This window comes from Thunnus thynnus, chromosome 2 (assembly GCF_963924715.1).
Source record: "Thunnus thynnus chromosome 2, fThuThy2.1, whole genome shotgun sequence".
Classification (NCBI taxonomy): Eukaryota; Metazoa; Chordata; class Actinopteri; order Scombriformes; family Scombridae; genus Thunnus; species Thunnus thynnus.
Window position 1 is genome coordinate 5,638,646 of NC_089518.1, and position 13,538 is coordinate 5,652,183.

General features: G+C 41.3%; 2 protein-coding genes across 3 annotated transcripts in view; one reads left to right on the top strand and one right to left on the bottom strand.

Annotated features, from left to right (window-relative positions):
• The window catches only part of whrnb (whirlin b), a 101,511-nt gene that overhangs the window by 59,041 nt on the left and 28,932 nt on the right, over window positions 1-13,538 (bottom strand). The window lies entirely within an intron of this gene.
• Window positions 3,910-5,490, top strand: LOC137190900 (uncharacterized). Its single transcript, XM_067600628.1, has one exon. The coding sequence runs from the start codon at window positions 4,181-4,183 to the stop codon at window positions 5,063-5,065; it is 885 nt and encodes a 294-aa protein (XP_067456729.1). The 5' UTR covers window positions 3,910-4,180; the 3' UTR covers window positions 5,066-5,490.

Sequence of the window (13,538 nt, forward strand, 5' to 3'; positions counted from 1 at the left end):
TCGAAACTGAATTTTTAAAAATTCAAAAATCTTTCTCATAAGAAATAAAAATGTGATTAATAAGCAATAAAAATAATGTTCCCCAACCACCCTAACATACGTTATTGACCACTACAGCCTGTTTTTCTAAATTAGTCGGGCCTCCTCTCTTCGCCCTCTCATGGCTGGAAAGTAGCGTCATATCTACATATCTCTGAACCCGAGCAACAAGTTGTAAACAAGTTGTTTACAAGTTGTAAAGATGTGAAATCATCTAGCGCTCAAGGAAGTACTTTTTCCACACAAAAATAAACACAAGCTGCACTCATCAATACCTTGTATATACAATGACTCAAGTGATGAAAGATTTGGCTCATAGTGAGGAACCTCCAGAGAATTATCCCCCAGGCCATGTTCCTCTCAACTCTACTGAGTGTTTTACCCTCTTTTAGCTCTCATCAACCCTGTTTCCATCTACAGCATGCAGCTGATAAACCCACTGTACATTACCTGCCCTGCAACATGGAAAACAGTTAGCGACTAGCTGGTGAACATAGTGGAGCATTTAGCAGCTTAACAGTCAGATATTTTTCTCAGGAGTTGGTGGAGACCAAACAGAGCTAAAAGGAGAGTGAATATTAGACTTATGTTCATCAGGTGGACAGAAGACTACAGATGAATAATAATGTTGCAGCTAACAAAGTTGTTGTGGTGAATGTGCGACTTGGTGCACATCAGAGCAAGGTGGTAATGTCAGTGTCGTATTTACAGCTTGTAAACTGCCCCCATGTGGCTATACAATTATAGCCTATAGATGCTTTAATTAAGCACCTAAACCCTAGCTAAACTACACTAGTTAGTTAGCTGCTCTGCTGATGTTGAATTTCATGAATATAGTCATTACTTTTACTATAATTTTTCAGTTTCTGTTAAGCTTGTGTGGCAAAGAATTAACTCAAAATCTAAATGTTCAAAATATAAAATCTGATCAAAATATGAAAAGTGCAATGACTTATTTGTCCTTCAGTTTATCAGTTAGCTAATGTGCATTTGTTTGTTTATGAAATGTTTATGAAACTAAACCAGATGCATAAATGAAGCTGCCATGCTAATGGTGCAATAATTTGACAGGAGCTGATGCACAGTGGAAATATGCATGAGCATGAGCACCTAAACACAGCATTTGTGTCCTCGTCAGGTCTGAGGCTGCACACTGTTCATTAACCCCACTCTAGCTACAATAACCTGCCCTGTGCTGTCTCCTACCCAGACATGATGAATTGGCTCGCTACATTGCTGGCTGAGCCCAAGGCTGAACTTTGTGCAGGCTTTGAGAGGGTAAAATTCACCCTGCCAGCCTTTTCGAATAACACTAGCTGTCAATGCACTCTCCCAGAAAACAGGTTTCACCTCAGTTTGTCTGAACAGTCTGGCTCAGTCTTGTAAAGCAATACTGAAGGAGGTGCGGTCTAACAAACGGAAAAGGATTTGCTCTAAATTGAAATATCCATCTTGTGAAAATGTGACACCCACTATACAAAATAATTAAAAAGGCAACATTTAAATTGAATGTCCTTTTTAAATGAGCGCTGGAAAGTTCATTGTACATGTGAAAAGAAACAGCTGGGAAGTGAAATAATTTCCAGCTCCCTTAACAGCCACTGCTGAGGGTCCCTTGAGTTCTGTGTAGCTGCTCAGTGAACAACAGCATGCACAGAGGCTCCTCGTCCCTAACAGGAGTTAGTGGATGTTGCTCAAGTACCAGGGGAGATTATATTGGCTGAATAAATTTGTTGTTTTTTTTAAATTTTATTTTAATTTAGCCATGTTTTCTCAAATTAAAAAGACACTGCAGAAAGTAGGGCTTGTGTCCATATAGCGTTTTTTTTCATTTGTCCCCAGTGAGGGGGGAGCGTATGCAGCCGCCTAGAGACGAGCGCTGCACCCGGTGTCTTTTGTCAGAGTGCTCTGAGTTTTTTGTGCGGCTGCTCTGAGCGCCTCTGTTAGAAAATCTCTGAACTTTTCAGGAAGACACTGGCGTCGTCACTGTCCCTCCTTTTCAGGCAACCAATCATATATTAATTAGATAGGGTGGGACATGTCACCCTGGTAACCAAGAAAATGGAGGAGAAGCTTGTTCTGGTTTTGTCTGTGTATCCTGAGCTGAGATATGTCAGACAGAAACTATCATAATAAAGACAGAAAATAGAAAATAAAAAGCAAAGGGATAATGCTAGTCTATCACACAACAGCGGTTAGAGTGGTGTTATGTTGTCATAGAAATTGTCAAGATATTGTTGTCATAGAAACAAAACCCATGTGCAGTATTATTTTTTTCTCACCGCACAGGCGCTTCATCCCAGTGCTCTCCAGCACCCTGCCAGCGCTTTTCTGAGAAAACCACTATATGGATACACGCCCTTAGATTGTTCCTGACTCTCTGTGACACAGAGAGATTCATACTTGCTTTTATTTTCTCTCATCTTGATTACTGCAATGCCTTATTTACTCCTCTTAACTATCAGACAGTGGCTCAGCTCCAGGCTGTGCAAAATGCTGCAGCAAAGCTTGTGAGTGAAGAGAAAGAACCATGCTCTCCTCCTGGCATTCATACGTATGTGTTTTTCAGTATTTCATAATAACTAAGTCTTTTTAACCTCCAACATGGCACACGCATATGTAGACTTCTAATGTGTTACGTGGGCTGTGGCATTAAGTTGACATATTAAGTATGGCATTTTGAAAATTAATTGCTCCAAATGAAAGATGGCAGGTGGGCTGGTGAGTGAATGAATCTTGCAGTGTGTCTGACCTCGAACGTTATCTGACTCAGCTGAAGAGCTGCTGGCACTGACTCTCCCAGGCCTCTTACTGCAATCCCTGTGCTCGGTCCTCAGTGTCTCCCATCCACAGGGAGAAACATTGCAATTCCAGCAGATGGTTCCAGTACACTAAGTAGACTGTTGGCATGCTCCGAGCCTCCAGCCTAAAGACACTGCAGGCCCAGAAACACCATTTCAACAGAGAGTAAAGGACACATTTTTGTTTGAGTTTGTGTGGAGTTTCATGGGAATAAGAGGCATATATTGCACATATATGGGCGATATGTGTTCCCATTATCTTAATTAGTGCTCTACATTTGCAGATTTGCTCATTATAGCACAGTAGGACACTTAGTCCGTCCATACTGTAGGTCTGTCCAACAAATTCCATGAGATTTGCTGTGGAAATTCTTTGCACACAAAGGACAAATCATGTTCATGTTTTCAGTGACCCGGTGACCTTTCCTCTAGTGGCACCAGCAGGCGAAAATGTCCCCTTGTACACAAGAAATACTGTAGAAAAATCAAATGGGTCTGTTGCCATGAAATCTACTGAGCACGTTCATGCTCTGCAGAGAATGAAGCCTTTCAAATTTAGACACTACACAAGCTTTCCTCTCCCACCGACTCCCAGCCAAAATGTCAACTTAGCACACAAGTTATCTCGTACAAAGAGACCATAAGCCTGAGTATATTCACGCTGCCAAGGAGATAAATTCTCTTGATTTTAATGACCCAATGATCTTTACTCTAGTACCCACCTCAGAACAAACTACATTTTTAGCCACTGGGATACAACTAGTGAAAGTTGTACCGAGTACAACTATACATAGCAACTTTGTTTTGTTTTTTTTGTCCAAAACTTTCATATTGCAGGATGTAATTAAAATTGTAGCCCCTGAGACAGTGATTCCCAACCAGCTGGCAATGGAGCAGTACCAGACCACATAACTGTTGCCACCAGGCTGTGAGAAAATGATGTGATTCTGCAAAAATGAATAATAACTGAATAATAACTGGACCACTCATATGAACACACTCGTTCTTAAACAGCACATACAGTGAGAACGGTTTAAAAGAATACGAGTCATGAGACACCTAGAGGACGTGCTGACGTGCTACGGTAAGCGTATTGTATCATTTCCGGTTGCCGACTGTGTATACTGATAGCGTTGTTGCTGCTCTCATCTCAGTTGATTTTCCTATATACATCACATTACTGTTGATTAATATCTGCTGTATATTTAAACTTTCGCTAGTTTTACACAAGCACTCTCAGCGCTTTTCTCTTAACGACTTTTCTCGCTAATCGCACAAGTTGTTAGCCACTTTAGCTCTGCAGCTAGCACTAGCAGCTAACTCAAACTAAGCAGTTAGCGATGGCTTCTCTCTCTCCCTCTCGTTCTCCTGCTCTCTCTTGCTCGGTGTGCCAAATGTTCAGTTACTCCTCTGCCTCCTTTAGTGATAGTGATAAGTGTAATAAGTGTAGTCTATTTGCAGCACTGGAGGCAAGGCTTAGTGAATTGGAAGCGCGGCTCCGCACCATGGAAAAACAATCAGCTGCTAATATAGTTAGCCAGCCCCTAGTATCCGGTGCGGGCCGACCTAGCGTAGCTCCCACTCCCCCGGTAGCTCCCGAGCAGCCGGGAAGCCAGGGCGGCTGGGTGACTGTCCGAAGGAAGCATAGCCCTAAGCAGAAGCCCACGGTTCACCACCAACCAGTTCATGTTTCTAACAGGTTCTCCCCACTCAGCGACACACCCGCCGAGAAACAAACTCTGATTATTGGCAGCTCCATAGTCAGAAACGTGAAGTTAGCGACACCAGCAGCTATAGTTAAATGTATTCCTGGGGCCAGAGCGGGCGACATTGAGTCAAATTTAAAACTGCTGGCTAAGAATAAGCGTAAATATGGTACGATCGTCATCCATGTCGGCGGAAACGACTCCCGATTACGCCAATCAGAAGTCACCAAGATTAATGTTGAGCCGGTGTGTACATTTGCTAAAACAATGTCGGACTCCGTAATTTTCTCTGGACCGCTGCCTAATCTGACCAGTGATGACATGTATAGCCGCATGTCACAATTCAACCGCTGGTTGTCGAGGTGGTGTCCAGCAAACGATGTGGGCTTCATAGATAATTGGCAGACTTTCTGGGGAAGACCTGGTCTGATTAGGAGAGACGGCATACATCCCACTTTGGATGGAGCTGCTCTGATATCCAGAAATATGGCCAAGTTTATTAGTAAACCAAAACCATGACAACCCAGAGTTGAGACCAGGAGGCAGAGCTGCAGTCCTACACGCTTCTCTGCGCTTCCATTAGAGCAGTTACCCACCCAAAACCACATAGAGACTGTGTCTGTCCCCCGACCACATAAATCAATTAAATCCAAAGTATATAAAAGAAGAGTCATTCATGAAAATCTAGTAAAAATTAAAACCACTGCTGCAATAATACAACAAAATAAGATAATTAAATGTGGACTCTTGAACATTAGATCTCTTTCATCTAAAGCAGTTTTAGTAAACGATTTAATTTCAGATCATCGTATTGATTTATTTTGTCTCACTGAAACCTGGCTGTGTCATGAAGAATATGTCAGCCTTAATGAATCCACTCCCCCCAGTCATATTAATACTCATATTCCTCGAGACACTGGCCGAGGAGGAGGAGTTGCAGCCATTTTCAACTCAAGCCTAATCATCAACCCTAGACCTAAATTTAATTATAACTCATTTGAAAGCCTTGTTCTTAGTCTCTCTCAGCCAACCTGGAAAACTTTACAGCCAGTTCTCTGAATTCCTATCTGAATTCTCAGAGTTTTTGTCGTTTTTAGTCCTTAGTACAGATAAAGTAATTATAGTAGGTGATTTTAATATTCATGTGGACGTTGATAATGACAGTCTCAGCACTGCATTTCTCTCATTATTAGACTCAATTGGCTTCTCTCAGTGTGTAAATAATCCCACTCACCGTCTTAACCACACCCTAGACCTTGTTCTAACTTATGGGATTGAAATTGAACATTTAATAATTTTTCCACAAAATCCTATTTTATCAGATCATTTTTTAATAACTTTTGAATTCCTATTACTGGATTACACAACATTAGATAAAAATGTCCTCACTAGATGTCTATCTGATAGTGTTGTAGATAAATTTAAGGAAGCAATTCCGTCAATACTGAATTCACTGCCATGTCTCAATACTACAGAGGACTCTTATGTTAACTTTAGTCCCTCCCAAATTGATAATCTTATTGATAGTGCTGCAGGCTCACTAAGACAAACACTCAACTCCATCGCCCCCTTAAAAAAGAAGATAATAAAACGTAAGAGGTTAGCTCCATGGTATAACTCCCAAACCCGCAAATTAAAGCAAACATCGCGAAAATTGGAAAGGATTTGGCGTTCCACCAAAGTAGAAGATTCTCGCTTAGTCTGGCAAGATAGTCTTAAAACATATAGGAGGGCCCTCTGTAATGCCAGAGCCGCCTATTACTCAGCATTAATAGAAGAGAATAAAAACTGCCCTAGGTTCCTTTTCAGCACTTTGGCCAGGCTGACAAAGAGTCATAACTCTACTGATCCATGTATTCCTATAGCTCTCAGTAGTAACGACTTTATGAGCTTCTTTAATGATAAAATTCTAACTATTAGAGACAAAATTAACCATCTCCTGCCCTCAACAGGCACCGTTCTCTCCCCAAACACAGGAACCTTGGTAACGGCTGTAAATCCTGACATATATTTGGACTGTTTTTCTCCAGTAGACTTGTCTGAACTAACTTCAATGATTTGTTCAGCTAAACCATCAACCTGTCTCTTAGATCCCATCCCAACTAGGCTGCTTAAGGAAGCCTTACCCTTAGTGAGCACTTCTTTACTAGATATGATCAATCTGTCTTTAGTAACAGGCTATGTACCACAGTCCTTTAAAGTAGCTGTAATTAAACCTCTTCTTAAAAAGCCTACTCTTGATTCAGGTGTTTTAGCCAATTATAGACCTATATCTAACCTTCCATTTCTATCCAAGAGCCTTGAGAAAGCAGTCTCTATTCAGTTATGTGACTTTCTACATAACAATAGTTTATTTGAGGATTTTCAGTCAGGATTTAGAGCGCATCATAGCACAGAAACAGCACTGGTGAAAGTCACAAATGACCTCCTAACTGCATCAGACAAAGGATTTGTCTCTATACTTGTCCTGTTAGATCTTAGTGCTGCATTTGACACAATTGACCATCAAATCCTTTTGCAGAGACTGGAACATTTAATTGGCATTAAAGGAACTGCATTAACCTGGTTTAAGTCCTATTTATCAGACCGATTTCAGTTTGTACATGTGAATGATGAATCCTCCATGAAGGCAAAAGTTAGACACGGAGTTCCACAAGGTTCTGTACTTGGACCAATTCTATTCACCTTATATATGCTTCCTTTAGGTAATATTATTAGGAAACACTCCATAAATTTTCATTGTTACGCAGACGATACCCAATTATATTTATCAATGAAGCCAGATGAACCCAATCAGTTAAACAAACTCCAAACATGCCTTAACGACATAAAGACCTGGATGACCTGCAATTTTCTACTACTAAATTCAGATAAAACTGAAGTTATTGTGCTTGGCCCTAAACACCTTAGAAACACATTATCTAATGATAAAGCTGCTCTGGATGGCATTACCCTGGCCTCCAGCACCACCGTAAGGAATCTGGGAGTTATCTTTGATCAGGATATGTCCTTTAACTCCCACATAAATCAAATTTCAAGGACTGCCTTTTTTCACTTACGTAATATCACAAAAATCAGGCACATCCTGTCCCTAAAAGATGCAGAAAAACTAGTTCACGCATTTGTTACTTCTAGGCTGGATTATTGCAATTCCTTATTATCAGGCTGCCCTAACAAGTCTCTAAAGACTCTCCAGCTGGTCCAGAACGCAGCTGCACGTGTATTGACTAAAACTAGAAAAAGAGACCACATTTCTCCCATTTTAGCTTCACTACATTGGCTTCCTGTACAATCTAGAATAGAATTTAAAATCCTTCTCCTAACTTACAAAGCCCTTAATGGTCAGGCACCATCATATCTTGAAGAGCTCATAATACCGTATTATCCCACTAGAACACTGCGCTCCCAGTATGCAGGCTTACTGGTGGTCCCTACAGTCTTTAAAAGTAGAATGGGAGGCAGAGCCTTCAGCTATCAGGCTCCTCTTCTATGGAACCATCTACCGGATTCAGTCCGGGGTGCAGACACCCTCTCTATGTTTAAGAGTAGGCTTAAAACTTTCCTTTTTGATAAAGCTTATAGTTAGGGCCGACCAGGCTCGCCTTGGATCAGCCCTTAGTTATGCTGCTATAGGCCTAGACTACTGGGGGACTTCCCATGATGCACTGAGCTCCTCTCTCCTCCTCCTCCTCTCCATCTGTATGCATTCATGTAACATCAATGCATGTCACTAACTTTGCTTCTTCCCCGGAGTTTTTTGTGCTTTCTCATCTCACAGAAAAACCTGACTCCCGGGCCGAACCTTCGCGGTCCTTCACAGTCCTGATGGCATCCTTCCCTGGCTGTTGCTGCTTGTGCTTGTTGTTGTTTGTTGTTGTCATTGTTTTTCTTCTGTCCCCCCTCCCCCTTTCCCTCTCTCTTTCTCTCTCTCAACCCAACCGGTCAAAGCAGATGGCCGCCCACCAAGAGCCGGGGTCTGCTTGAGGTTTCTACCCGTTAAAGGGGAGTTTTTCCTTACCGCTGTCGCCAAGTGCTTGCTCATGGGGGAACTGTTGGGTCTCTGTAAATTAAAGAGTACGGTCTTGACCTGCTCTATGTGAAAAGTGCCTTGAGATGACTTCTGTTGTGATATGGCGCTATATATAAATAAAGACTGATTGATTGATAAAGACTGATGAGCAGGGCAAAAAAGAACAAATGTGACCTGAAATCATAACACCTTAATCTGAATGAATTTGGACTTTACATGTATATGACATCAAATTAACTAGTAAAAAACATATATAAAATATATACTGTATATATTATATATAAAAAGACAATCTTATTAATTCAACTTAATTATAAATCTCAGTTTCATCTCGCACTCTCCAACAATGTCGTGGACATATTCTCTTAATTTCCATCACTGTACAGTCCTGCTCTGATGACATGTTATTAATATTTTCTAATTGTTTCTGGCCCATTAATATCATTACTGGCATTGCCAAATTTGTTATGTTTTTTACTGATTTCTGAAAGCAGGACTTGATGTTCCACGGTGTGAAATTCTTCTTTTTACTCTTTGGTAACATTTTGTGAATGAAACTTGCCCACGACTGGTGGTATTGTTACTGATATTGTACTGTAGAAATAAGTTATCTGGGTTCTGTTCAGGATATTTTAGTACACCTTCCACTCTGGAAACTGGGTCTGGTCGGCGCCTTTGCCCTGACTATATCTGTGATGGATGATGCTCGTTCCGCTGCTCTCCCAGATATGTCACCATTACGGTGGCACAACAGCTTTTTGATGGGACATGAAAAGTTCTCCATTCTGTGTGACAGCTCAGTTGGTTCTGTTTGGAGAGGTATGAGGAGGGATGATGGAAAGCTGCTGTGACAGATGATCAGTCTCTGAGAGGAAGTAAGTATAGATAGTTTAACTGTTGGCTTTATCATCTCAGAGCAGGTTGGAAATATAGAAGAATTTGCAGGGATCACATGTACTTCTGTGACTGTTCATAGGTCTGTCTAAGCAGCCCAACATAAGGCTGCTTATCAATAGAAATGAGCTCAGTAGCAGAGACTGAGAGGTTTTAGGTTTGAAAACCACAAAACCAGCTGAGATAATTAAGGTCATCTGCATCATACAGTGCTCAGGTAAACTTCATGAAATGAGCAAGAACTCTCAAATTACTCCTTAATTAATACAAATCATGTGAGCCTTACATTCCATGACTGTTAATAAAATGGATCATTAGCTGTTTGTCAAGTGTAACTAACCACTGGGTTTAAGTAAAACAAGCATGGTTAAGATTTTGGTTATAGTTATATGAAAAAAAACTGTCACTAGAAATGAAAACATCTTGGATTTTGTCCAGATTGTAACCTGAATCATGAGATGATTCAGCACATTTACAACCACTAAAGCAATGAGGAAAGTGAAAATGGGTGGAAGTGTTGAAAAATCTGTAACAGTATTATGTTTGTATAAGTATATGCTGTTAGAGTCTCAATTTTCCAAGAGGTAAAGGTAACCTACATAAGTGAAAACAAAATGTTACGAGGAGCGGAGCAGGTGGACCCAAAATATTAATAATTATTCGGGAACAGGACTCAGGAGTGCAGGCAAAGCAAGACAGAACAGAACAAAACAGATGATCCAAAAAAAAGACTGAACTCAACAAAAGGACTAAAATATAAACTGAATTAACAAGGGAATAGGGAACAGGTGACAAGATAGGAGAACAGACAAGGAGCTGATTGGCTGTGGGAAACACTGTGAGCAGGGCAGGACTGACAAGTCTGATGAAGGGCAGGTGTGGAAGGAAAAGCTGGCTGAGTAGGAGTACAGGAACACAGAGCACAAAGACAACTAGGGCTATTGCAATAACCGCAATATTACAATACCAGGCTGTAGACAAGCCACCACAGCGGATGGCATGCAACTGCCACAACCATGCTATGTTCACGTTTTTGCTCTTTTTTTTTTTATGAGGCTCGGCCCTTCTTGTTTTTTCATGCAAGTTGCAACATGAGACAATTTCCTTGCATGTTAACTTGTTTAACATATGAAAACAAATTCCATACTTGTGACTCATGACAATTGCCATTATCAATGTGCAGGCAACACAAAGTGTTTACTTTAGCTTTTTCTGAAGCCATATGACCTCCAAGACTGGGACCTTAAACCACCAATTAAATTCTGTTTCCCATCCATTACCTCTGACAGCACATAGTAAAGACAAACACGCCATTAAGGGTGTACCAGCCATTAAAATGTCTCATCTGCCCAATTACAGCCCTGATAAAATTTTAAGGTATCAGGCTACTCAACAGACTCTGATACAAAGAGACCCAGATAAACTGTATGGAGCAATGGTCTGCAACTAGAGCTTCACTAACAAATGAAAGACAGAAAATGCTGGATGACAAAGAATGACTCCGCAGGCGGGTCCATTCACTTTGTTCACTGTTGTTTCACAACAGTGAATTAGAGGTTGAGGCAGAAGTAGCTGCTTTCTATTCTGGGCCCAACGTTTCTGCGGGCTCAGAGCCATCCGCGGCTACGGAGTGGCAAAGATCAGCGCCATAACCGGCAGAGACGAGTGACACTCAAGTGCGATTTGGGCTATATATGCATCCCCACGGTGCTCGAGCTGGGATGGAGTGGGTGGAAGAGGAGCTCTCAGCAGGTCTTGTGTGGGGCAGGGTGGGTGGGTGGATGGAGAGACTGAGGGAGGGAGGGAATTGTTGCTGTGATAAAGGTGGTGGATGGGTTTATTTTTACGCTGCAGAAGAGGTGATGCGCGGGACAAGAGGCCAATGCAGACGTCAATGCTGGTCACTGGGGCTACAGGGCCTCTCTGAGGGCCCCTCATTGTGACTGAATCGCCACTTCAGCCCCTAATCGTTGCATGTACTGAAGTCACTGCCAGTTTATTCTTTGTCCTGTCTTAAGATGAACTTATGGTCCAAAATAGTCCAAATCATCTTAGTGTCACTTGTCTCTCCAGGTTACAATACTTATCTTTGCCTCATGCTAGCTGTGAGAAAAAAGAACAGTCCATAAGTTAAACCAGCGTCTTCTGACTAATGCATTGCATTGCATTGATGTCAGATCAGATTTACTTGAAATGTGTTGTCTTTAAATGGTGATTATCAGTAGGACAAGCTTAACTTTCTCTAGGACTGGATTGCCTTCTTACCATCATGAGTTGTGGAACTATGACAGCACAGTCAAAGTCAAGGCACGATCATTACAGTTTTTCTCGATCGCTTACACACTGTAACTGGGCTTATTAACTAAACATCCCGAACTATGACACCATCTACCAAAAGATAGACCTATTTCCCAAAACTATAAACACTGTTACCCTGTTTTCACTCGTGCTCATTTAGAAAACACTGGCATTCAACATCTTTAACTCAAGTCATCACAGCTGGAACCCAATTAACACACAATTCCCCGGGTGGAAACACTAAAGGCCAAATTCACAAAAGGATTGCGCAGCTTTTGCAGCCACTAAACCTGCGCAAATGAGACAAAAAGATCCTGCAAAGGGTGAAATGCACCACAAACTGTGCTGCCAAGTAAATAGTGTCATGGTGAGCCTGTTCCATTTGCATGTATATAAATAAGGTAATATTCATACATTCGGCACAAAATTGGCTCCTTTCTGTGCAAATAAGCCTTGTTGCAAAAACCCTCGAATTCACAAAGACCTGTGGTCTGTGGAGTTATTAGCATCTTCAGATAGTTGGTGTTAACTGTGCGCACACTCACTCTTCACTCTCTCTATCTGTCTCTCTCTCTTTTCGAATCTTCAAGCTTGTGAGGCTTGAATGATATTGAATGGGTATGAGCTAGTAGGCTTATCTTGGACTTTCAACTACTTAAAAATAAAATTGACAGCTCTGATGGAGCTCAGGATTCATCCATAAGGGCTGCTTTATTACAAACAATTTCACTGTATAAACCTGGAATCTGTGTAGCTGATCTATCAGCTGATCTGTGTAGATATGTAGCAGAACACAGAACATTAATTGCTGTCAGATCCGGTGATGCTGCAGCCAGCTGTGACACACAGCCGGCTGTGGGCACCAAACAGAACATCAGTACTGATGTTTCTGCAAAATACATTCAGTGACACCTGAACAACATTATTGTAAGATTCAGACATGAATCTAACATGTTTCAGACCTGCCTGAGTCACATGACTGTAACTGGGCAAAGCTGTTGTTTTGACGGGCATCCAGGAGGAATCCAGGTTTACTGCATGTCAGTTGTTTTTTTTTAAAAATTTTATTAATTACTTATTTGTTAGGGAATTTGCACAGGTAAAGTACAATATGAACTAATGTGGGTCCAGCATTATTAGCTAAAGTTGTGGCACTGTGTAGGAGAGGGTCCTACGTAACCTAAAGTTTTACCAAGAGTTGGATTGGAGGATCATGTCATTGCATCTCTGTTCTCTTCAGTGCATAGACTGGTTCAGGACATGATAGCTTGAGGTGGGGGATGGCAGCTAAACTCTGGTAAACAAGAGGAATACTTCCAAGAGACTGACAGGAGAGAGAGTGTGAGTATGTGACTGATAAGTGACAGTGACTGACAAGCTACACTATGCTATAAGGATAAGAGCTCTCTTCTCCTCTTGGCCAATACGGCACTTCCAAACCGTTGGCTGACTGCCAGTTGTGCTGTGATTTTTACATGCACAATCAAATGAGCTGGATTCTCCAAAAACCTGATCATAATCAGAGTACTCGGTGTATGTAAACACACTCTGTGTTGACTGAAAGTGACATCAGTGTAGATGGAAACTACAAACTGATTTGTACAAAATTGAATCTTCCCCCCACAATATTCTCTATTTCAGCATGTGTTAAAGTGGAAGATGTAACGTGTGGAAGTGGAGATTTGGAATTTGGAACTGTGATGGAGCTGAGCTGTGTGACAAAAATAATGTAACGAGTAATGTCACTAATTACTTATTACTACATCTTTC